We start from the raw sequence: 24,417 nt of genomic DNA on the forward strand, positions 1-24,417 counted from the left end.
TATTTACCACATCAACAGACTACGGTAGAAAAACAGCATGCTTATCTTAACAGATGCAGAAGAGGATAGTATAATCTAGACACAGAGTATGAGTATTTTCATGAATATATGTGGTTCAGATAAAAGTGAGAGTGAATGTCTCACACTCAGGCTGCTAGGTGCTAAGAATACGGAGAAATACAAGTTATTGTCAGCTTGACCTCAGTCACCACCTCCCATTTCTGTAAATGGGACTTATCAATAAGTTATTCCTGGTATTTGCTATAGGCTCTCTCCTTTCTGACACATCAGATTGTGTAGCAGTCACTTGTCTGATTTTTAAGAAGGCTTTCTACTGCTTAGAGACACGCTCCTGAAGTCTGTTCTGCAGGCTCTCCAGACAAGCTCCTGCCAGAATAGGTCAAGGAATGGACTTATAATGCCGCATTTCACCCAGGAAAAATTTTAAAAGAAGTCTGTGGTTAATGAGAAATGACTAGTTCCTACAAGCTGATGGTGTTGTTTCCAAAAACAAGTAACGTCTAATGTGGTTCTTCAGTGAGAAAAGAGTACAAGATTTCTTGCCTCTTCCAAGAAAGTTATTCTAATCAAGTCATTTGAGAAGTTTCTATAAATACTGTTTTGAAAGTTCTAAAACAGTATTCTTTAATTAATTCTGTATTCCTGACTTCACATTTTAGACATCCTTCTTTCATTTTCACTCTGTTATTCCAAATTTATAAATTTGAACTGTCTTCTTAACTTCACCTGATTTTGTTCCATGACTTTTAGCTCATTAGTGTCATGTGTTTTCTTCTATGAGGAGCAAACCTTAAAAAATTGGTGTTACTTTTTCTTCAAAATGTCAGTGTACAATTTTGTTGTATTTACTTAAATAATTTTTCAGAGACAGACTTGGTTTGGAACCTGACATTTAACAGATGTGTTTCTGAATCCAAGATAACCTTTAAAAAAACAAAAACGAACAAACAAAAACAGAGGTGTGGGCCTGGGACAAGTTATTTAACTTCTCTAAGTCTCAGCTTTATCCTTTATGAAGTCATGCCTGGAATTCTGCTATTAATTATATATTTAAAACAAAAAAAATCAGTATGTCGAAGAGATACCTGCACTCCTATGTTTATTGCAGCACTATGCACGATGGCCAAGATATGGAATCAAACTAAGTGTCCATCAACAAATGAATGGATAAAGAAAATGTGGTACATATATGCAATGGAGTACTATTCAGCCATAGAAAAGAATGAAATCCTGTCATTTGTGGCAACGTGGATGAGCTTGAAGGACAGTATAGTAAATGAAATAAGCCAGGCACTGAAAGGTAAACACTGTATGTTCTCATTCATATGTGGAAGCTAAAAAAAGTTAATCTCATAAAAGTAGAGCATAGAATAGTGGTCACTAGAGGAAAAGAAGGAGCAGGGGCAATAGGGAATAGCCAGAGATTGGCTACTGGATACAAAAGTACGTTAGCTATAGGGGTTTTTTGTTTGTTTGTTTTCACTTTTTTGAGACAGAGTCTCGCTCTGTCACCCAGGCTGGAGTGCAGGGGCGCAATCTCGGCTCACTGCAAGCTCTGCCTCCCGGGTTCACACCATTCTCCTGCCTCAGCCTCCGGAGTAGCTGGGACTACAGGCACCCGCCACCACGCCAGGCTAATGTTTTTTGTATTTTTAGTAGAGACGGGGTTTCACCGTGTTAGCCAGGATGGTCTCGATCTCCTGACCTCGTGATTGGCCCGCCTCGGCCTCCCAAAGTGCTGGGATTACGGGCATGAGCCACTCCCGGCCAGCTATAGGTTTATTATAATTAACAATAGTTTATTACATATTTTCAAATAGCTAGAAGAGTGGATTTTGAATGTTCTCAACATAAAGAAATGATAAACATTTGAGAAGATGATTTGATCATTATGCATTATACATATGTACTGAAACATCACACTATACCTCATAAATATGTATAATTATTATGTGTCAATTAAAAAAATAATAAAATGGTGCCGGAAGTGTCACTGTGGGAGTTAATTGGGATAACAGATGTGAAGGCAGCCAAGATGGTGCCGGGCACAGAAAACCTCCTTAGGAAGAAACCCACTCAATTCTCTTTCTCCCATCCCAACCCTCTGCAAACCTCGGGCAGTTGTTAACAGTGTCCAGCCCGAAGCGAGAAACTTTACTCTGAAGAATTCTCGACTTGGTAACCAAATGCAACACATTACAAAGACCTCTTGGTTTAGAACCATACATAATCTGAATGTTTCCAGGTGACTTATTTAGAAACCTCCTTAGAAAAGAATCAAACTAAAGGAAAACTAATTTTCTCCATTCCTAATTTTTTCCAGTAAATAAAGAGATCTGTTCAAGAGAATTTATAGGCAATGCCACATTCAGGAAGAAAAGCAAAGAAAGCTCCCTTTTAATTCTCCAAATGTGCTTCTTTAAGATGCTGTCTTGCTCCTTTAACCTTAAAGATGAGTAAATCAGCCCAGGAGTGGTGGCTCACACCTGTAATTCCAGCACTTTGGGAGACTGAGGCAGGCGGATCACGAGGTCAGGAGATCGAGACCATTCTGGCTATCATAGTGAACCCTCGTCTCTACTAAAAAATACAAAATATTAGCCAGGTGTGGTGGCACGCACCTGTAGTCCCAGCTACTCAGGAGGCTGAGGCAGGAGAATCGCTTGAACCCAGGAGGCGGAGGTTGCAGTGAGCCGAGATCATCCCCCTGCATTCCAGCCTGCGTGGCAGAGTGAGACCCTGTCTCAAAAAAAAAAAAAGTTGGGTAAATGCCAACTGTGAGAACTGACCCTGCCCCATCAGTCTCCCATGACAGACATGGATAATTGATTTTAGCATCTCTTTCTTTAAAAGAACCTTAAAGATTCAGAATCTTTCTTCTTATGGTTTTTCAGGCAATCATGAAATCTCAACCCGCCAAGGCAAAACCTGCATATTATCCCAGCCCGTGGGCTTTTAGGGAACCATCCCAAGTGTGGCGAAGGCAGTGTAATTGCAAACATTCATAGATCTGAAGGAAGAATTCTTCGTTCTGCTCTTTGCTTCTTAGTGAGAAACAGTTCCCCAGTCACTGGCAGGTGATCTCCAGCTGGGGTAGGATTCGGCATTGTTATGGATGTGCAGAGGGAGGGGTGTTCAGAAGCCTCCTGGGAGACAATGTGGTATGGAGGGCATCTTCCTAGGGCATCTCAGGAAACAGCTGCTGCCAAGCAGCCCCTAATAAACAGTGATTACTGCTGCAGTGGGCTTGCCACGCTGCCACAGGTTTGGCAGGTAAAGACATGATAGACCCAAATGGATTCAGACGGTGTATTACGGTCCGTAGTCAGCAAAAGCAAGATCAGCATGATGCTAGCTCCCTCGTCCCACAGGACAGCACAAAAACAAGGAGCCAGGTGATGGACGTCATGTGTGGTGGGGTACCAATTCTAGAGGGCAATGATGATTTATTTATTTTTTTTGAGACAGGGTCTTGTTCTGTGGCTCAGGCTGGAGTGCAGTGGCGTGATCAATGAACACATTTTAAAGCCTGCAGCTGGGGCGGGCGCGGTGGCTTATGCCTGTAATCCTAGCACTTGGGGAGGCCGAGGTGGGCTGACTGCCTGAGCTCAGAAGTTCGAGACCAGCCTGGGCAACACAGTGAAACCACGTCTCTACTAAAATACAAAAATTAGCCGGGCATGGCGGCATGTGCCTGTACTCCCAGCTACTCGGGAGGCTGAGGCAGGAGTATTGCTGAAATCCGGGAGGCAGAGGTTGCAGTGAGCCGAGATGGCGCCACTGCACTCTAGCCTGGGCAACAGAGCAAGACTCTGTCTCGAAAAAAAAAAAAAAAAAAAGCCGTAGCTGTACTCTAAAGAGGAGCGAGGTATAAAGTCCTAGCCTTCACTGAAACCAGGAAAGCTAAAAACAAAGTGCTTTGGAGAAACCTCCTACAAGATAGAGAGAAAGATGGATGACAGTGGCCTTGGGACAGCTCCCCACAAACTACATGTCTCGCCATGTTCCTGGGATGATATCATGGTATTCCAACAAGGCTTAGGTCCCATTGCAGTGGAGCCTGGTCCACGTGGCCTATGTGGAGGCATGCAAGGTTGCCAGGGTACCAGGCCGGAGCCATTTCCCTAGAGCTGCCACCCGACTGTGCTCTGTGGAAGGAACTGGACATGGGAAAGCTTTTTACCATGGAGTCTGGATTGGAGGGTGCCTCATAGTCCTACACTGGCTTGCACCCAAGGAAACTCTCCTGAGATAGAACTACAGTTTGGTCAAGAAAAATTTCTCAGATCAACTTGTTTTTAAAATGCTTAGTTTTTAAAAATATTCGGAGTCCCTTGAAATTCAAAACAATTCATCAATGAAATGACTGTTTTAAAAAATTAAAAGTGAGGTTTCCACATTAAGGACTCCTGCTCTTTCTTTTCACCCCTCAGCTGCCCAGAGCATGCATAGTCTCTGCCCCTTGTTCTGTATGAAACCATTTTCAGAGCCTGGAGTAACTCTTGAGCTGGCGAGCAACCCTTATGTAATGATCGGGGAAATAAGACAACGGACACGGAGGGCAAAAGGCAACTGACAACTTCTAAGTAACTTTCCAGTCTGCCACTGGAATGCCATGGACCTGGGATTCCCTGTTGTAGGGTGAAAAACAGAGTGAAAATATGGGCTCAAAATGTGTTAAGCTGAAAAGATGATTCTCTATTATGTGACTGGAAAGATGGCAGCTGGGGCAAGAGGGAAACAGGGCTGAGAGCAAAGTGGCTGATGAAACCAGGAAGGAAAAAGCAGACAGGGCAAGGTGGCTATTATGCACTGAAGACAGCACTGAATCCGGAATCAGGAGACCCAGGTTCATGGCCCAGCTCTCTGTCCTACCTGCTGTGTGACCTCGGGCAACTCCTTAATTTCTCTGTGTCTTACTGTTCTCATTGGAAAATTGAATAGTAATTGAGGCTGTAATGAATTACGAAAATATGTTTGGCACATGGCTGACTTCCCATTATGTTTGATTGTCTTTCAAGACCAACCTCTCCCAAAAGAAGGATGGAAGAAGGATGGTTTTGAAATATGTATTTATTCAACAGCATGAATTTTTTGTGTATTCAACAACAAGGTGTATACAGCTGCTAGTTCAGTTCATGGCACATTGGGACTTCATAACTGAGATCAATGATTGGTTTTACTATTGTCACCAAAATTTCCCTAGGCCTTTCAGCCTGTCTGTTCATGCAAACGAAGTTACATGGACAATAACTACTCAGTGATGTTGGCTTGTCTTCACTGGCATACTGCAGGACCAAGTATTTAGGGGGTTCTCTGAGGGATGCCCCTAATCTGCTCATGAACAAGCCTGCAGGCCCCTCTGGGACAGTCTTGGCTGCTGTCCGTGTGGGCAAATCCCTGCTGAGGCTAGCACAACTCCACTAGTATTTTGCTTCCTGAGATCTTTGCTGACTGTCCAGGATTAGAAAGTCTCCAGGATGAAAGATTGATTTTCCACTTTAGGAGAATGCCCCCTGTCTGAAGGTAGAACAGGCATGTGGGTGTTCCAGGCCTTGCATTTAGGTCATAGAGCTGGAAAGGTCCCCTGCAGTTTCCACATTGCAGTTGTCATCCAGTTCAATGAGGGTGTTTTCTTGAAGAAAACAAATTACACTGACTCTTTGCCCTTTAGAAAGCTCCGTCTGCTCATTTGTTTTGCTTGGTGTGTATCTTGGCCAGTCATTACTAAGTTTGCAACCTTTCGATTTGTCCCTGTTCCCTCTTTGGCTTTAAAACGCTGCACAACCCTCCCATTGAGGTTGGAAAGAAACTCCCTTTTACTATGATTTCAAGGAGAAATTGTAGAGTTACTAACGTCATTTAAAAAAATCATTATCATGGTATCAGGGTACAGGTTTAAGAATGCCTTGGGGATGTCAGACCAACAACAATTCAATTGGTCTTGGGTCTTGTTTTGGCATCTGTACAGTTTCTATGGCTTCCGGACCCTCCCAGTTTCTGTGTCCTGGACAGTCATGTATGAGCTCTTTGTTGAGAACCCAGATTCCAGTTTGCCATTAACCTGAATACACCCTGCTCACCTCAACCAAGTGTGAGGCTGGAGTTGTCGCAGAAAGGGGCTATTCAGTGGGGATTGTATTTTTTACAGCAGGATCTCAGCTGCCAAGCTGGATAGAGTATTTGCTTACTTGGGCAGCTTATTGCCCGCAGGACCTGTTTGTGTAAGAGGGATGGCAAGGATAAAGTTCAGCTCAGTATTTTTCAATTAAAGGACATTAAACAAAAAGCAAAGACTTCCTTGAAACTGTGGTCTTTGAACCTTATTGGTTTTCCATGTGGATGGTTATTTATATAGGACATTTCTCCTCAGTTAAGCCTTTATACTAGAAACAGAAGTGGATCCCAGAAGCATCACATCTGCTGCCCTGACAGTCTGAATAGCTCTTCAGCAGTTAATGGTGTATAACAAGTAACATCTTGTAGTCATTGCAGGCAAGAGAAATGAAAGGGAGTCTTAGAGAGGCGGTCATTGGCTTTCTATGGTAAAGCTAAGCAAAACAAAGGAAGACTATAGAGCTGTAAGACCATCACTCAGCCTGCATTTGGCCTTCCAGACTCGGAAACTTGAGGACATGCATTCATTGGTGTTCAAAGCAACTTGACGCTACAAGGGACTTCAGAAGGTTGTAGGTGATCAGATAGAAGAATATGGGTGCTCACCTTTCAGCCACGTCAGCTTGGATTGCTGGGTGGCCCTGCTGAAGGGTCTGAATCGTGGGCTCAGCCCCTAAGGGGAGGGAAGTTTCACTCTATTCCTTCTCTCCAAAGTTGTTCACCTACTTCCAGATGAAGACCATTCTGGAGGAGGGTAGAGTGTGAGGGTTCCTGGCTCTCCTGTCCTGCTCCTGTCCCTCGTCCTGTTCCCGAGGCTCTGCTGTCTTCCTGATCCTGGAGTTCATGAGTTATTCCAGTTGTCTTCAAACAATTGACTTTTTGCCTGAGCTACTACAAATTGAGTTTCTGTTCCTTGCAGCCCAGAGAACCCTAACCACCACAGCCTTAGGTGGCCTGGCTCCTGCCTCTCTAGCTTCATTTCCTGGCCCCTTGCCTTAAGTTCCACACTGTCATTCTCTCTGGGCCTGACACTGTTTCATACCTCCTTGCCTTTGCTTCTATCATTCGCTCTGCTGGACCACCTTTTCCACTTTTCTTTGCCTGGTAGAAATGGACTTTTCCCAGAAAACCCAGCCCAGGAAGCTTTCCCAAGCTTGCTTGTCACCTATCACATTAGTCACCTGTCACCAGTCACATTATCTGTTTATTTGTGTCTCTCTCATATCAGCCTATAGGTTCTTTGGGTAGGAGCAAGTCATATTCCTCTTCGTATCTCAGTGCCCACCTCAATGCCTGGCACATAATAGACAGCTAAAACATGTTTGTTGAATAAAACTCAGAAAAATAAACAAACAAAAAAAAGGGTTTGCATTTCTGGCTGGGCACGGTGTCTCACGCCTGTAATCCTAGCACTTTGGGAGGCCGAGGTGGGTGGATCACTTGAGGTCAGGAGTTTGAGACTGGCCAACCCCATCTCTACTAATAATACAAAACAAAATTAGCTGGGTATGGTGGTGTACACCTGTAACCCTAGCTACTTGGGAGGCTGAGGCATGAGAGTCACTTGAACCCAGGAGGCAGAGGTTGCAGTGAGCTGAGATGGTGCCATTGCACTCCAGCCTGGGTGACAGAGTGAAACTGTGCATTAAAAAAAAAAAAAAAAATAGAGTTTGCATTTCTGCAGGAGAAATGGGAACAGAAGGTGAGGAACATAGTTACCCCATGGGTAGATACCCAAAGAAGATTCTGGTCCTAGAAAAACCATGATTGTAGCATATAATAAGTAGGAGGGCGTTGGGAAGGGTGAGGTAGTCTGGATGGAATAAGAGCCTCTCTTTCTCTAGCCATCATGCTCTGTTTCTTTCTTGCAGAAATGTCTGCCTCACATTCTACCAGTACCAATGTATCTCTGGTTGGCGCCATCAGGTGACTTAGGGTCAAAGTTTTCATTTTCTGAATCCCATGTCCTTAATGATGTGTATAGGTTGTGTCTCCTCGTGAGAAGGGACCAAGTTTCTGGAGAATAGGTGGGTCAGGGTTCTGTATCCAGAGAGCCTAACTCTATTTGGAGCCAGGGAAGGCCCCAAAAAGGAAGCAGCATTTGGACTGACACTTGAAGAATGAGTTAGAGTTTATCAAGCTAATAGGGGAGCCCAAAGTCTTCAATCATCTACAGGGACTGTGGACTTCAGCTGCAAATCACCCACTTTAAATGAGGGCAGGATGGCTGTCCAGAGAATCAGGATGAGTGATGGGAGAAAGTGGAGTTTGCATTGAATATTTAACAGACTCTGTTCACATTGTACATTTCATAGACCTTGGGAGTACATTTTGTGGAATTATATGTATATTTTAAATTGAAACACTTAATAGAGAACTCCCTATGCAGCCACTTGGGTTATTTTTTTGGGCCACCGTTGTAAGGAGCCAAGTGGCTGCTGAGTAGATGGAGCCTGGATTCAGGTTGCCTGAGCTTCCTTTTTGGATCTGCCTCATATCAGTGATAAGACCTTGGGCAAGTTACTGATGTCTCCATGCCTCAGTTGCAGGATGTGTACAGTGAGAATAAGAAGAGTATCTTTGCTATGGTTTGAATGCATCCCCCAAAGTTTATGTGTTGGAAACTTAATTCCCAATGCAGCTGTGTTGAGAGGTAGGATCTTTGAGAGGTGATTAGATCAGGCGGGCACTGCTCTCATAAACGGATTAATGACGTCACGGGATCGGGTCTGTTATGTCAGGAGTAGATTTCTGATAAAAGGATGAATTCAGCCTCCTTTCTCTCTCCTGTTCTGTCTCACCATCCTAGTCTTAGGTATTCTGTTGTAGCAGCATAAAATGGACTAAGGCAATCTTTCTTAGCAAATCATAGGGATAAGTGAGTTAATACATATGAAGTCCTTAGAACAGGGCCCAGCATATGACAAACACTCACTGTCAGGCATTATCCCAACTTTATTTCTCATGAGATTGTTTGCAATTGCCAGTCATGCACTTTGTGCATAATCCCATGATAGCAATTGTATGATTTTAATTATTCATTTGTACGTGGTTTCTCACTGGACTGTGAATTCCTCAAAGGCATTACTTGCATAAATGTCTCTTTTCAAGGTAATTGAATTCATGCTTTCAAGCATATTTCCCACTTACCACATTTATATATTGGTAATCCAAGGGAAGATCTTCTCTTAGGATTTTGATCGGAAAACATTATTGTTTGGAAATTCATTTTCTAAGCTGGAACATCCTTGGACACAGAGCATTATCTTGTTGATAAACCCATGCTGGCCCCTTGAGACTGCTGCTGGGAGGCTTTTGCTTTATGGAGGGTTTGTCCTGTTCAAAAGGTTTAAAGAGCCCAGAGAAACCAGAAACCTCTGAACACTGTCAGTTTGGCCAGAAAGTTTTTTAGCAGAGCCTTGTTGCAAAACTTTGAGCCTCAGCAAAGAAAAGTCTGCCAAAGGGCCTTAACTCCTGAGAAATGGGAAAATTAAGTCAAGTGAAGTTTAGATGTCATATGCACAGAGCAGCTGGACTGATGGTCCTTGTGTGCTTGTGTTGGTTGAGTTTGAGGGGAAAGGGCGTGGAAGAGATTTTTCTATTGAGACCATGGAATGAAAGATGGAGTTGCCTTAGGAGACTGGCTCCAGAGTCTGCAGGACCCAGAGAGCTTTGTAAAGGCCAGTCGAGAGCCCAGGAGTGTGCAGAGCCAAGTTGGGTGGGGATGGGGATGGGGTGGGGGTTTCTGACCCTGTCAAAAGTGGTCACATGAGCCAATAGATCAGCAGACAGATCCAAATTCTGGTTCTGTCCCTCCATATTTGCACAACCTTCTTGTGGCCTGGGTTTCCTCTTTTGCAATTTGAGGGATTGACATAGATTGTCTCTAAGGCTCTGTTTCTAGTGTTAAGATCTTAGCCCTGCCTCAGCAACATTAGGCACAGTTTAGTTTGCGGGAGGTGACAGTCATTTCCAAGCCTCTCACTCATCCAACATCCCCAGAACTTTTATCCCCAAACTGCTCTGTGCAAACTCTGATTTGACCTACCCCACTCCCCACCCAGCCTTCCCCCTGGGACTCAGGGAGCTCCTCTCTGCTGTCAGCAAGCTCTCAGAAGCCTCAGCCCCTTCACCATCCTGGCCTGCTTATCTGAAACCAGGTTGTCTCTTGCAAACTCCCAAGTGGAGGCTGTTTTTTATCTCTCACCCCATGTATTTTGCGTCTGGAATCGGGGATAGGTCTGCCCTTTGCTCCACTGCCCCTTCCTCACTGTCCCCTTCCTCACTGTCCCCTTCCTAGTCCTCCTTCAAAGTCCCAGCTCCTTGAAGGTCTCGCCTCAGATTGTATTCAGCCCCTCAAACCCATCACTGCTGCCTTCTACCAATCTCTGAGTCACTTCTTCTCATTTGCAGAAGGTGCCAGAGCCTGGCTATATTCTTTCCATTCCGACTCCTGTCATTGTCTTTGGTGACTTGAACATCCATCCCGACAATTCTGATGACACCATAGCCTTTGAGTGTCTCTCTCCCTATGACCCTTCCTCCCCGCCCCCATAGCATACACTCAAAATTTGTTGACAATGCATAGACAACGGACTCATTGGAAGAGGTGCCAGTTATCCTCAAATTTATAATGCCTATAACTGCAGTGACCATATCATTTATTTTCCTAACTGGGACAGGTTTGTGAGTGAAAGAGGACACCAAAATAATTAAAATTATATTACTTTTGGAAATATTTACTTATTGATGACAAATTGGTTTTTATATTAAGCCCCCTATAAAATAACTAGATTCAAAAACCATTTTCCAAAATAAAATATTTATTTAAAAAAATCCAAATAACTTGTATGTGTACGTGGAAGCAATGTTGAAAAACTCCTTTATGGGGTTTATCTTCACATGCAAAGACGTAGGTGGAATAATCATTCCTAGTCCTTCTTTAAGTTTTTAAATTAGCTTTTTTTTTTTTTTTGACGGTGTCTCAAACTCACTCTGCTCACTCTGTCACCCAGGTCACCCAGGCTGGAGTGCAGTGGCACCATCTCGGCTCATGCAACCTCCACCTCCCAGATTCAAGCGATTCTCCTGCCTCAGCCTCTCAAGCAGCTGGGACTACAGACATGCACCACCATGCCCAGCTAATTTTGTATTTTGAGTAGAGACGGGGTTTCACTATGTTGGTCAGGCTACTCTTGAACTCCTGATCTCATGTGATCCACTCGTCTTGGCCTCCCAAAGTGCGGGGATTACGGGCATGAGCCACCATGCCCGGCCTAAATTAGCTTCTTAGCTGAGTCTGGCATGAATAGAGTGTCACCAGTATCTTTCTGAAGAATTTCCTTTAAAAAAAAAAAAGATTTATATTTTGAATTTTTTGGACAAAATTGTAATTGCATTCAAAGTAAATTTTATGGCAAATAAATCTGAAATTGTTGACACCTTTAATTGATTCTTCTCTGTAGACCACAATATTTTCAATTGACAATATACTCTCTCTTCAGCTATTAAGAAATTTGGTAAGCTCAGTGTAAATTCTGCTAACTGAATGATATCCTCTATTCTAATTTTTTATGTAAATATTTTGTCCCAAATATTGACACAATTACTATGTTTCTGCTCCCATTCAGAGTAGTATTCTTCACAACATATTTTTATAAAACATAACCTATCAACTAAGTCATCTCTATTTATAATTCTTTTGAACATTTCCCAATTACACATATATTTCACATGCTGATAAGTGAGTCTTTGGAGAAGCTGGATGTAAAAAGTGAAGCGCAACCAAACTCATCCCAGCTTATTTTAATGCAGCTAGCAATAATATTTGGTTAACAAATGAAAAATCCAAGAGAAATGCTCAACTGGATGGACCCAGGGCAGCAAGTACAAACGGGGCCTCTTTGACGAAATGTAACACTAACTCCTCAGGGGTAGCTCAGTGCTTCTAGATCATGGCAGCAGATACAAATCACCAGAGAGCTCTTAAAATGTGCCAACGTTCAAGCTCCAATCCCAGGGACTCAGATTTCACTGGTGGAGCCTGGGAACCAGCACTGCAGTCTCCTAAGTGATTCTAATACACAGCCTACTGCACCACTTTTGGTTTTGGAGACAGAGTCTTACTCTGTCACCCAGGCTGGAGTGCAGTGGCACAGTCTCGGCTCACTGCAACCTTCACCTACTGGGTTCAAGCGATTCTCGTGTCTCAGCCTCTTGAGTAGCTGGGACTACAGGTTCATGCCACCATGCCCAGCTAATTTTTGTATTTTTAGTAGAGACGGGGTTTCACCATGTTGGCCAGGCTGTTCTCGAACTCCTGACCTCAGGTGATCCACCTGCCTCAGCTTCCCAAAGTGCTGGGATTACAAGAGTGAGCCCCCGCACCTGGCCTACTGCCCCACTTTTAAGCAAGATCAGCTTGGTCCTCCAGAGCCGGCTGCTCCTAAAGCATCATGTGGCAAGTATTCATTGACTCAGACAACAGCGAGGGAGGCACATCAGGAGAAGCAACACCACTGTACATTGTCTTTGCACCTCTGCAGGTGTGTTGTCACCTTAGGCCAGGTGTGAGCCCAGAGAAGGTGCTCTGGGAACTGAGGAAAGCAAATGGTGGCCCTGCCGCGAACCCTGAGTACACAAGACACAGTCAGAAATATTGCATGTCATCCTTCTAAACATTTAATTCAGTAATTCCTACATTGTCATGACAAAAATGAAACTTGCTGAGGGTTACAGAGTTCTAATGAGAAACAACAGCTTAAAAATTGCACAAAAGCTCTACGTAAGCCTGTCGTAAGGGCTGCACTGTATTCTGAACACTTATTTTGAAAACAATTGTCAAAATGTAAAATCTCCAGCACCCTCAACATGATGTAGGCTTTTGGCTCATTCTATACATTTATGATCATCTTTGTAACTCCAAGTTTTGGAGTATGAAAAAGCACGATGGCAAAGAATAACCACAAGACATCTGCTTCTCCATGCCCCACCCAAGCCTTGATGCACCGTGCGTGCCCCATCAAGCGCTGGGGTGATCCAACACGTCAGTCAGTAAAGCAGCACTCGCTGGTGCTCTGCCTGCTCTGAATTCAGTTCCGAGGCTGTGAGTTGAACTCTGCACAAATGTTCTGGATGATCCTGGGGACATACTGGTAGAGGTTGTCAAACTCGTCCACAAAGAAGGAGTGGTCCCTGGCGGGGTGAGTGGCAATGACTTCTAGCTCCTCCTGGGCAGCCCAGGCAACGCCTATCGCATAGGTGATCACTCCTGTGGGGACAAAGGTTAGATGAACAAATGTCCCCAAGTAAAGGTGCTGCTAAAGAATCTCTCCCTTCTTGTGGCCCTGTTGGCACAGCCAAATCCAAAATCAGAAATGTGCCCAAACAAAACAAAGCCAAAAATACCCTACAGGCCTCTGGGTTTCCAGAATTAAGACTAAGTATGACCATTCATTCATTCACTCAATAAATGCCTTTGAGCATACACTATATGCCAACAGTAACAACATTTATATAATTGTTATCTCAGGAGTTTATAGTATTTTAGGAAAATTGAACAAAATGGAGTAAATAACATGGTAAGAATTTCATGTTCGGGAATAGAAGAGGGGAAGATATTTTGGGACAAGTGAAACTTTTGGGGCCATGCAGATCAGAACACATGACACATGCCTGCTCTACCAGTGTGAAGAGCCGAACAAAATCTCAGAGAGCCTTAAATGCCATCAAAAGCTGGTTCAAGATCTTTTAAACTAAAACAGTGGAATGGCATCACTTTAGGCTTGAGGGTGACTTTACAAACCATTGAATCCAACCTCATTTCCAGTGCAGGAACCCTTGCCAAAGGTGCCAGAGAGATGGTCCCCAGCATCTGTTCCAACATTGTGATGAAGAAGGGCTTCCAAGATAAAGAAGGGGGTGTCCAACATTGTTGGGTGCTACAGGGCAGTCATGTAAGATGAACATGAAAAAGTGCTCAACGGGTTTTTGTTTGTTTGTTTGAGACAGAATCTCACTCTGTCACCCAGACTAGAGTGCAATGGCGTGATCTCCACTCACTGCAACCTCCGCTTCCTGGGTTCAAGAGATTTTTGTGCCTCAGCCTCCCGAGTAGCTAGGATTACGGCATGTGCCACTACGCCTGGCTAATTTTTGTATTTTTAGTAGAGACAGGGTTTCACCATGTTGGCCAGGCTGGTCTCGAACTCCTGACCTCAAGTGATTCTCTTGCCTCGGCCTCCCAAAGTGCTGGGATTACAGGCATGAGCCACTGTGCCTGGCCTCATTGGATTTTTTAAAAAGCAAAAACAAGCTGGGTGCGGTGGTGCATGCCTGTAATCCCAGCACTTTGGGAGGCTGAGGCGGGTGGATCACGAAGTCACAAAAAATCCTATATATATATATATTTTTTTTTTACAAAAAAATCCCTAATTTTTTGTAAAAATACAAAAAATTAGCCAGGGGTGGTGGCACATGCCTGTAGTCCCAGCTACTCGGGAGGCTGAGACAGGAGAATCACTTGAACCTTGGAGTCAGAAGGTTGCAGTAAGCCGAGATGGCACCGCTACACTCCAGCCTGGGTGACAGAGCGAGACTCCATCTCAAAAAAAAAAAAAAAAAGAAGAAGAAAAAACAAAACCAAGACACTAGTAGTTTGGTGAGAACAGTTTCAGGGGAGAAGATGCCAAATAAACCAAATGAACTACTGTGAGTTGAGAGTGAAAAAGAAGTGAGCATGTGGGGTCAGCAGCTCCTTTCCTGAAGTTTGGCTGTGAAAGGGAGTCGGTAGGTGGTAACTGGAGCAGAACGTGGAGTCACAGAGAATGTTTTATTTATAGGGAGGGAGGAACTTGAGCATGTCTAGGTGCAAATGGGAAGGAGTATAATAAAACTGTAGGTGTTGGATTGCAGTGGGGAGAAGATGACCCAGGGAGGAGAGGACGGGCTTCGGAGACAAGGCATCCATTCTTAGTGGGAAAACTGGGAGACTGTCTGGGGTGGTGGGTCTTGATTTGGGTTGTGGGCAGCTGGTCAGCAGGTGCTTGACCTTACTCTACAATAGCCTATTCTCGCACCACCTTCAGGCTAGTCTGAGTAGGGTGAGCAAAATGGCCATGAAACAGAGGGCAGAGCCTGGATGTGGCCTTCCTGCCCTGGCACCTCCCCCCCGAGTCCCCCACAGTGTTGTCACTATTTCTAGCATCTTATGGGTGCCTGGGAGAGCCGTGCATACCTCACGTGGCTCTGATCTAAGCTGCTTTTTGATTGTGGTCCATTAAATTGCATTTAAGCTGCCAGTCTCCCTTCTCCCTCCTCCAGTTTCTTTTCTTGGAATATTGTCTAGATTGGAAGGAGCCAGCTTTGGGCTTTAAAGTGCTGCCAGGTGTCAGTGAGAGCAGCTTTGCTGCAGAGCTGGGTTTAGACAGTCTACGCCCTCCTTCCTGCTCAAAGATGGAGAGGTTGCCCTTAAAAAACTACGCAAACAGTATTAGAAATTTAGCTCTCCGGGCTGGGCGTGGTGGCTCACACCTGTAATCCCAGCACTTTGGGAGGCTGAGGCAGGTGGATCACCTGAGGTCAGGAGTTCAAGACCAGCCTAGCCAACATGGTGAAACTCTGTCTCCACTAAAAATACAAAAAAAAAAAAAAATTAGCTGGGTGTGGTGGCGGGTTCCTGTAATCCCAGCTACTCGGGAGTCTGAGGCAGGAGAATCGCTTGAACCCAGGAGGCGGAGGTTGCAATGAGCCAAGATTGTGCCATTGCACTCCAGCCTGGGCAACCAGAGCGAAACTCCGTCTCAAAAAAAAAAAAAAAGAAAAAAGAAAAAGAAAAGAAATTTAGCTTTCCAGATCCCAAGTCCACTCTTGTTGTAGAGAATCTCCTACTGGCAATTCTAACAGATGGTCACCCAGCCTTGACTTGGATACTCCCAGGAACACAATGCTCATTACATTTGCAGGCAAATCTCAGTGTTAAGCTGAGTAAGAATCTGCCTCCAGGTAATTTGCATATTTTGGTCCTAGTTCATTAAAGCTGCCCTGAGAGCACCTCAGCCATTTCCCTCAGTCTTCATTTTTCCTGATGAGTAGGCCAAGGATACCCTCTGGTTGAGGCCCAAAAGACGTACATCTAAAAAAATAAGTGATGGTGTAACTGAGCACAAACTGGGGACAGATGTTTGGAGAAAGCAGGAGAGCCTTGGGCTTGCAGTCAAAGCTGGCCCATCTGGCTCTGGCCATTCAATCTGGGAGTTCGGGCCAGTTGCTTCTGAGCCTTAATCCATCTTCACTTTGCTGATATGAGCCTGGTGGACCTTGTGATTGTTGGCATGCAGGCCATCAGCCATCCCACCATTATGAGGGTGCCCTACAGGCTCCAAAAAGGGTAAGTCACCGGGAAGACTCTGCCTGAACCCCGTCTCTGGCTACTTTGGATTCTAGAAATCAGCATTGTTGATTCATTAGGCTTGTTTTAGGAAGAAATGAAAGTAGCTTTCAACCATTCAGAAAATCCTGCAAAATAACTGTAGTTAATGTAGGCACAGAAGCCAGGTGCCGTGGCTCATGCCTGTGATCCCAGCACTTTGGGAGGCTGAGGTAGGTGGATGGCTACAGGTCAGGAGTTCAAGAAAAGCCTGGCCAACACGGTGAAACCCCGTCTCTACTAAAAATACAAAAATTAGCTGGGCGTGGTGGTGTGTGCCTGTAATCCCAGCTACTCGGGAGGCTGAGGCAGGAGAATCGCTTGAATCCGGGAGGCAGAGGTTGCAGTGAGTAGAGATCATGCTACTGCACTCCAGTCTGTGTGACAGAGCGAGACACTGCCTCAGGGAAAAAAAAAAAAAACAAACAAATTTAGGCACAGAAGAAGAAATAATAACCACAGCACTGAGTGAGTTGTGTATACTCATATTTGTCTACAGGACATTGGTGTTCATTGACTACTTGGTTTACTTTTATTATTAGTATTATTATTATTATCACTTGGGGTTTTCTCCAGGCTGTTTATATTCTTGATAACTTATGACACTTTTTGGAACAGTGGTTATACATAAATTCTGCAATAAACGCATAAATGTGGCTGATTTTCTAAACATTTACAGACATATTTTGCTCATTTTTCATATTTTAAAACTTTGTTGCCCTCTTAGAAATTTTTATGTGGACATAGCTCTTTGAGCATTTTACTTTTTTGAGACGGAGTTTTGCTCTTGTTGCCCAAGCTGGAGTGCAATGGCGCGATCTTGGCTCACCAGCAAACTCCACCTCTGGGGTTCAAGCAATTCTTCTGCCTCAGCCTCCTGAGTAGCTGGGATTGCAGGTGTGTGCCTCCTTGCTTGGCCAATTTTGTATTTTTAGTAGAGACGGGGTTTCTCCATGCTGGTCAGGCTGGTCTCAAACTCCCAACCTCAGGTGATCTGCCCGCTTCAGCCTCCCAAAGTGCTGGGATTACAGGCATGAGCCGTTGTGCCTGGCCTTTTTTTTTTTTTGAGACAGGATCTCGCTCTGTTGTCCAGGCTGGTGTGTGGTGGTGCAATCATAGATCACTGCAGCCTCCAACTCCAGGGCTCAAGTAATCCTCCCACCTCAGCCTGCCGAGTAGCTGGGATAATAGGTGTGCACCACCACGCCTGGTCTCTTTAAATATTTTGAATCGAAATTCCTTTCAGGTTTCCCTGAAGCCCCCTGAATCTGGTTAACAGTTGCTTACAGAAATAGTACTTGTCTTTAAAAACATTATTTTTCCTTAAAAGGTACTAATACATGGCTAGGCACAGTGACTCGCGACTGTAATTCTGGCACTTTGGGAGGCCAAGGCAGGAGGATCACCTGTTAGGAGTTCGAGACCATCATGACCAACATGGCGAAACCCCGTCTCTACTAAAAATACAAAAATTAGCCAGGCGTGGTGGTGCATGCCTGTAATCCTAGCTACTTGGGAGGCTGAGACAGGAGAATTGCTTCAACCCGGGAGGCAGAGGTTGCAATGACTGGAGATGGCACCATTGCACTACAGCCTGGACGACTGAGTGAGATTCTGTCTCAAAATAAATAAATAAATAAAAGTTACTAACACAATTTGGTGGTCTAAGTACCAGTACAATTTGACATATTCAATAGAGATGGAGGTTTGGTGTTTTTAATAGGGGTAAAGTGATGAGTCAAATTCCCTTTTAATGTATCACGCTCTTGTGGGAAATGCCTCAGGGTGCAGGATGTAAAGGAAAGAGTTAATGCGCCCAGTCATCCACAGGCCATGGGTTTGTAATGACACTTAGCAGACCACCTTGCTGCCCCATCCTTGTTCCTTCTCCCTACTCAGAGGGGCTTGCAGTGTTTCTACCCCTAATGCCCTCCCTGCGGCTTGGAACATTTTTATTAAGTCGTAGAAAAAACCAATGCATAAAAAGACAATACCTTCCTTGTCCCACTGGCCCACCAAGCCCCAGAAAGCAGCCTCAGCACCAGGCTGCTTGGCAAGCCCAGCTTACCCTTCAGATGGGCAGCCATGGCTGGGATCCGGACGTCGTCGTAGGACCTCCCGTCGGTGATGAGGATCATTAACTTCCTCTTGTTGGGCTTGGACTTCTTGAAGAGCTGCTCCAGGGCGAAGTTGATGGCAGCCCCCGTGCTGGTGCCACCACTCCAGTAGCCCACCCGCTTGATGGCGTTGAGGATGTCGGGCTTGCTGCTGTACTTGTCGAACCCAAACTCCAGCCGCTGTTCGTAGGTGTACTGCACGGCCCCGATGCGCGTGTCTGTGTCGGAAATCTCAAACTCTTTGGTGAGGTTGGTCACAAACTGGAGAACGGTGCGGAAGTTGCCCGTCCCCACACTGCTGGAGCCGTCGATGACGAAGCCAATGTCAGCCGAGTTCAAGCAGGTCTTGCTGCAGGCCAGGCGGTCGGTGTCGCAGACCCGCTTCACCAGGGGCTGCAGAGTCTTGTGGAGGCCAAACCAGCTCTGCACGTGGAGCGAGTAGAAGCCGTTTGTTCTGCACACGGCCTAGAAGACAGAGGGGAGGGACCCACGCCAGGTCAGGGTCAAATCCTCCAGTGTCACCATTACGCTTGATCCCAGGGGCAGGCGAAGAAGTAAGCAGGCCCTTGTTTTCTGCACTAGCCCTCCTACCGTGTTTTTCCACCTCGGTTCACCCAGCAGCCACTCACTGAGGCGAAGCCCCTGGGTTATCGCTGCACTCAGTCCTACTCCCTCAGCTAGGTCCCTGCCTGCGTTAGTGGAAAGCTGTCCGCTAAGCAAATTCATAGGGAGATATTAAATCTCTGGTGTCAGCTTCACATTTATGCTTCTCCAGGCTCCTCCTTTGTACTGGCAGCCAGCCATAAGATTGGCATTGGTGGGCACCATGCCATGAGAGGACAAAAGAAAGCTTTTATTCCAGTTGGGAAAAGTGATGACATACACAAGAAATTGCTATGGAAATGTCTCCAGAGCAGCCCTGTTCCAGGCGGGAAGAGATCCCACAGTTGCTGAATGACCACATGTTAGGGGTCCCATCAGATGCTCTTGGAATGATTCTCTCATTAAATCCCCACCCTCACCCTACAAGGTGGAATCATAACCCCCTGCCACAAAGGAACAAACCAAGCTATGAGGGGACTTCCCTGAGTCCCTGAGATTGGAACACAAATCTATCCACCTTCAGAACCAGACAAGTCTGCCTCCAGGCAAATGAATATTTATTTACCAGTGCCTAAGCTTATTCTAGAAAAAAATAAGGCAGCTGCAAATACACCTTGAGCAAACTGATTGTTGCGCTCCTGGAAGTGGCTGGCATAATCCTCCCAAGGCATGGTGTTTCTTCCTTACCCTTGCCTCTGGGTCACAGAAAGAGTCAGACCAGACAACTGGTAATTATTTAAAATAATTAAAAGATTATTTTAGAACAAGAGATGGCTTCAAACTTTCCTGGAAAATATTTTTCAAAAATTGATTTGTAAAAACCTAAATGGGGTTCACAAAACTTTCCATGGAGCTGATGACATGTGAGGTAAGTGCTGAGCTTGAGCTGAATTCTGGCCAACAGATGGAGGGAGGGATTTCCACCAGGCAGTGAAGTCACAGCAGGAGACAGCGGGCGGTGCTGGGTGTGGATGGGAGACCAGCTGACCGGAACACAGGGCTGTGGGGGGTCATAATAGATGGGCCGGGAGAGTAGGTTGGGACTGCGCCCCAGAAGGCCTTGAAAGCAATGGGTAGCAATAAAGGATTTGGAGCAAGGACCCCACAGGACTGAGGGAACCCACCAGAAATGTGAGTTGGGCTTCACTGGGAAATCTAAACTAACCTGGGGAGCACCAGGAGGGAGAAGGACCAGATGGAGGGTACCAGCTTGAACTGGGGAGGGGGCGTCAGGCGAGGGAAAGAGGAGGGAGAGAGATCTGTGATGTGGGAGCTGATGAGGAGTTCTGGGGTGACCCTGCCCTCTGGGATGGGTATGTGGTCATTCATGTAACGTCCAGAGGAGGAAACAGTTCAGTGGAAAGGATGATGAACTTGGCTTGTTACAGGTGGGATTTAAGGTTCTGATAGAACATCAGGTGGAGAAAAGTCAGTCAGCTGAAAATGGATGGCTACAGAGCTCAAGAGATGAAGGTAGGGCCGGGCGCAGTGGCCCACGCCTGTAATCCCAGCACTTCGGGAGGCCGAGGCAGGTGGATCGAGACCATCCTGGCTAACATGGTGAAACCCCATCTCTACTAAAAATACAAAAAAAAAAAAAAATAGCTGGGCATGGTGGTGTGTGCCTGTAGTCCCAGCCACTTGGGAGGCTGAGGCAGGAGAATTGCTTGAAGCTGGGAGGAGGTGGAGATTGCAGTGAGCTGAGATCGCGCCATGGCATTCCAGCCTGGGCGACAGAGTGAGACTCCGTCTGAAAAAAAAAAAAAAAAAAAGAGATGAAGGTGGAAGCTGTGACCCTGGGAGGGATCCTGCTGGGAGAGGGCCTTTTAAAGAGGAGGGTGTAGACCTGGGGAGGTCAACATTGAGGGTAGAAAAAAGGCAAGAGGCAATGAAATAAGAGCCATATAGCATCCTGGAAGTCCAGGGAGAAGGGCATTTCAAGGAGCAGGAAGTGGCCATCAGTTTGAGGTGGTGCAGGAAGTTGAGCCCTGCTGGCTGTGAACACATAGAATATTAAAGCTGGAAGGGCCTCAAAGACAAACCTGTCCAAGGCTTGCTTTCTATTTTAAAGCTGGAGCCTTTTCTTTGGAGGAAGGTTTATGTGGTGTTCCACTGTACAAAGGGAACAGCTTTGGTGGAGTGAGTGAGGGAGGCCTTGCTCCACATCCCCTGCTGGGCATCTCCACAGAACCCAGGAGGAGCACCTGAAAACACGATCTCACTGCTGTGGTTCAGTGCCTCGTTTCTCTGGTTTATCAGGTTGATGAATCGGCAATGAGTGTATACAGGAGAAAGCGTGTGTGTGTGTGTGCGTGTGCGTGTGTGTGCGTGTGTGTGTGTGTGTGTGCATGTGTGTGAGAGAGAGAGAGAGAATGTTCGCTTGCATGCATGTGTGAAGGCTCCTTGGGCTGCCTGGGTGAGACCCCCCTGGGGCTGTGGAAGGAGCAAGGGAGAACCTAGCTGAGAATTCGAGGACACTGCTCCTCCACAGCTGCTGGTGGGTGTGGGGTTTTGCTTTGAGAGGGTAAATGCAGGTTCCGGACTGACCAGTCCCTCCCTGGAGGCCTTACTGCCTAGAAATGAGTTTCATGCACATTTAAAGGCGTGGGAAAACCACTGCAACGGCGTTACAATTTTTCAGAGTGCAGAAAATCCTGATGTTGGGTAGGTCTCCAGGCAGTCATCTACCTTGTTTGCAAAGTTGGGCTCCACCACATACTGCTTCTCATTTTCAGCAGCACCTTCAATGGTGATGAAGAAAATGTTGATTCCTGACTCTCTCGCAAGTCTTGAAGCCTCCTCCACTTTGTCGGTGGGCCAGCCATCCACCATCACCACCACCACGTTGGGAGCGCTGCTTCTGTTTCCATTGGCTTTGGAAAAGAAGTTCTTGGTCACAAAGGAGATGGCCCGGCCTGGAAGAAAAAGAAAATTCATGCTTGGAGTGATCATGCTGATTATAAATACAGGAAGAGATCACAGCAGCACAAAGAGGTCCAGAAAAACACACTCATTCCCTCCCTAGTTTTTTTTTTTTTTCTTTGAGACAGGATCTTGCTCTGTTGCCCAGGCTGGAATGCAGTGGTGTGATCACAGCTCACTACAGCCTCAACCTCCTGAGTTTAATCAACCCTCCCACCTCAGCCTCCTGAGTAGCTGGGACTACAGGCGTGTGCCACTGTACCTGGTTAATTTTGTATTTTTTTTGTAGAGACGAGGTTTTGCCATGCTGCCTAGGCTGGTCTCAAACTCATGGGCTCAAGTGATCTGCCCACCTCAGCCTGCCAAAGTGCTGAGATTACAGGCGTGAGCCACTGCACCCAGCCTGTTTCTTTTTAAAAATCACTTCAACTATTTTTATGCGTACAATTCAGTGGCATTAAGTACATTCACAATGTGCAGCCATTACCACTGTCCATTTTGGTTTCATTTCAAGCCTTCAACTTCTAATTGTTTCTGCTTTGAAGAAAGTTTTAGGGACAGCAAGCAGGTGAGAAAGACTTTTTTTTTTTTTTCCTGAGACAGAGTCTCACTCTGTTGCCAGGCTGGAGTGCAGTGGCACAATCTAGACTCACTGCAACCTCCACCTCCACCTCCCAGGTTCAAGTGATTCTCCTGCCTCAGCCTGCCAAGTAGCTGGGACTACAGGCACGCACCACCACACCCAGCTAATTTTTGTATTTTTAGTAGAGATGGGGTTTCACCATGTTGGCCAGGATGGTCTCAATCTCTTGATCTTGTGATCCGCCCGCCTCGGCCTCCCAAAGTGTTGGGATTACAGGTTTGAACCACCGTGCCCGGCCAAAGACTTTCATGAGGACAAAAGTGCCCCTTTTCTGCTGGACCCACACTAAGCCCCTAAGCCAGCCCCATGTTTCCAAGAGTGTAGGGTGGGAGGAGTTGACCTGGAGTGACAGTAGCCTCTTCTTGGCCCCCTGCAGCCTGGGGTGAGCCTGAGGCTCCTGCTGGCTGTACAGAGCTGTGTTCTGGGGTCAGCAGTGTTTTTCCTCCAGTTCCAGGCCAAGGGCACAGGTCTGGTTGGGCAGGGAAGAGTTGCACGCACTAGGAACTGACAGACTGTGTTCTAGCCCTGGCTGTGCTACCTGCTAGCTGTGTGGCCCTGAGTAGGTCACCCTACAACTCTGGGCCTAGATTTCCATGACAGCAATCTACTTCAGCTGAGTGCAGCAGCCAAGAAGTGCTACAAAGCCTCCTGCCATGACTTTTCCAAGTGCATATTTCACACTGAGAAGGGCTTCAGGAAATTTTCAGAGTCAACTAGACAATGACCAATTGTCTCAGTTTGTCAGGACTTTCCCAGTTTTAGTACCGAAAGCCCCAGGTTCTTCTGGGAAAACTGGGATGACCATTCACCCTAGAGTCAGCATGGCTGTATAGAGTAGGCAGAGCTCTTAACCTGGGCTCTGTGAACCCCAGGGCACTTGAAATTATACACAGTATTTCGTGTATGTAAGTATCTGTCTGGATAGAACGGCCGTAGCTTTCATGGAATTCTCAAAGGAGTCCTTAATCTCCATAAAAGTTAAGAAGCACCTTCTTTAGACTTTAGGATTAGTAGTATTATACTCAATGCATTTCTGATTTTGGCCAGCATTCTGTCTCCACTAGCTGGTATTATCTTACTTGTCAAATGAAAACATCAAATGGTTACATATACAGATGCTGCAGAAATGTCTTGGAAAACCCATGTGAACTGGCTGCACAGAACCCAGTTGCTAAGGGAAAACCTTGGCTGCTAAAAATTGCTTTTATAGCGAATGGACAATTTTTCCCAAGGCACAAAGCACACGGAAGTCCTCTCTGGCCTAATATTAGGCACCTATAGGCAGAGCACAAGGTGCCATGAGAAGATCCCCTCAACCCCACCTAACCTTATATCTGGAGGCCATGGTGTAAAGTGCTCAACACACATTCCACCCACCTTCCGGTGGGTCTTGAAAATAGAGGCTGGAAATCAGAAAACTACATTTTCCAGACTCCCTTGCACCTAGGGCTTTAGCTTTGTTTTAGTTCCATGAACTGATGCACTTGCATGAGATTTAGAAGATAAAAGTGAGGCAGAGGCTGTACTTTTGTTTATATTTCTGCTGACAAATACCTTTAGTATCTGAC

The 24,417-nt window shown here is 45.8% G+C and overlaps 1 protein-coding gene across 3 annotated transcripts in view; it reads right to left on the reverse strand.

Moving 5' to 3' along the window:
* Positions 1–12,796: 12,796 nt before the first annotated feature.
* VIT (vitrin) overlaps positions 12,797–24,417 on the reverse strand; it is a 148,376-nt gene continuing 136,755 nt past the window's right edge. For all 3 annotated transcript variants that reach the window (XM_054474893.2, XM_054474894.2, XM_063648816.1), the window contains 3 exons: positions 21,973–22,199; positions 18,633–19,146; positions 12,797–13,408 (listed from right to left, as the gene is read on the reverse strand). In XM_054474893.2, coding sequence (XP_054330868.1) covers positions 13,230–13,408; positions 18,633–19,146; positions 21,973–22,199 — 920 coding nt within the window. In that variant the 3' untranslated portion in view covers positions 12,797–13,229. The remainder of the gene's footprint in view (positions 13,409–18,632; positions 19,147–21,972; positions 22,200–24,417) is intronic.

This window comes from Pongo pygmaeus, chromosome 12 (genome assembly GCF_028885625.2).
Source record: "Pongo pygmaeus isolate AG05252 chromosome 12, NHGRI_mPonPyg2-v2.0_pri, whole genome shotgun sequence".
Taxonomy (NCBI): Eukaryota; Metazoa; Chordata; class Mammalia; order Primates; family Hominidae; genus Pongo; species Pongo pygmaeus.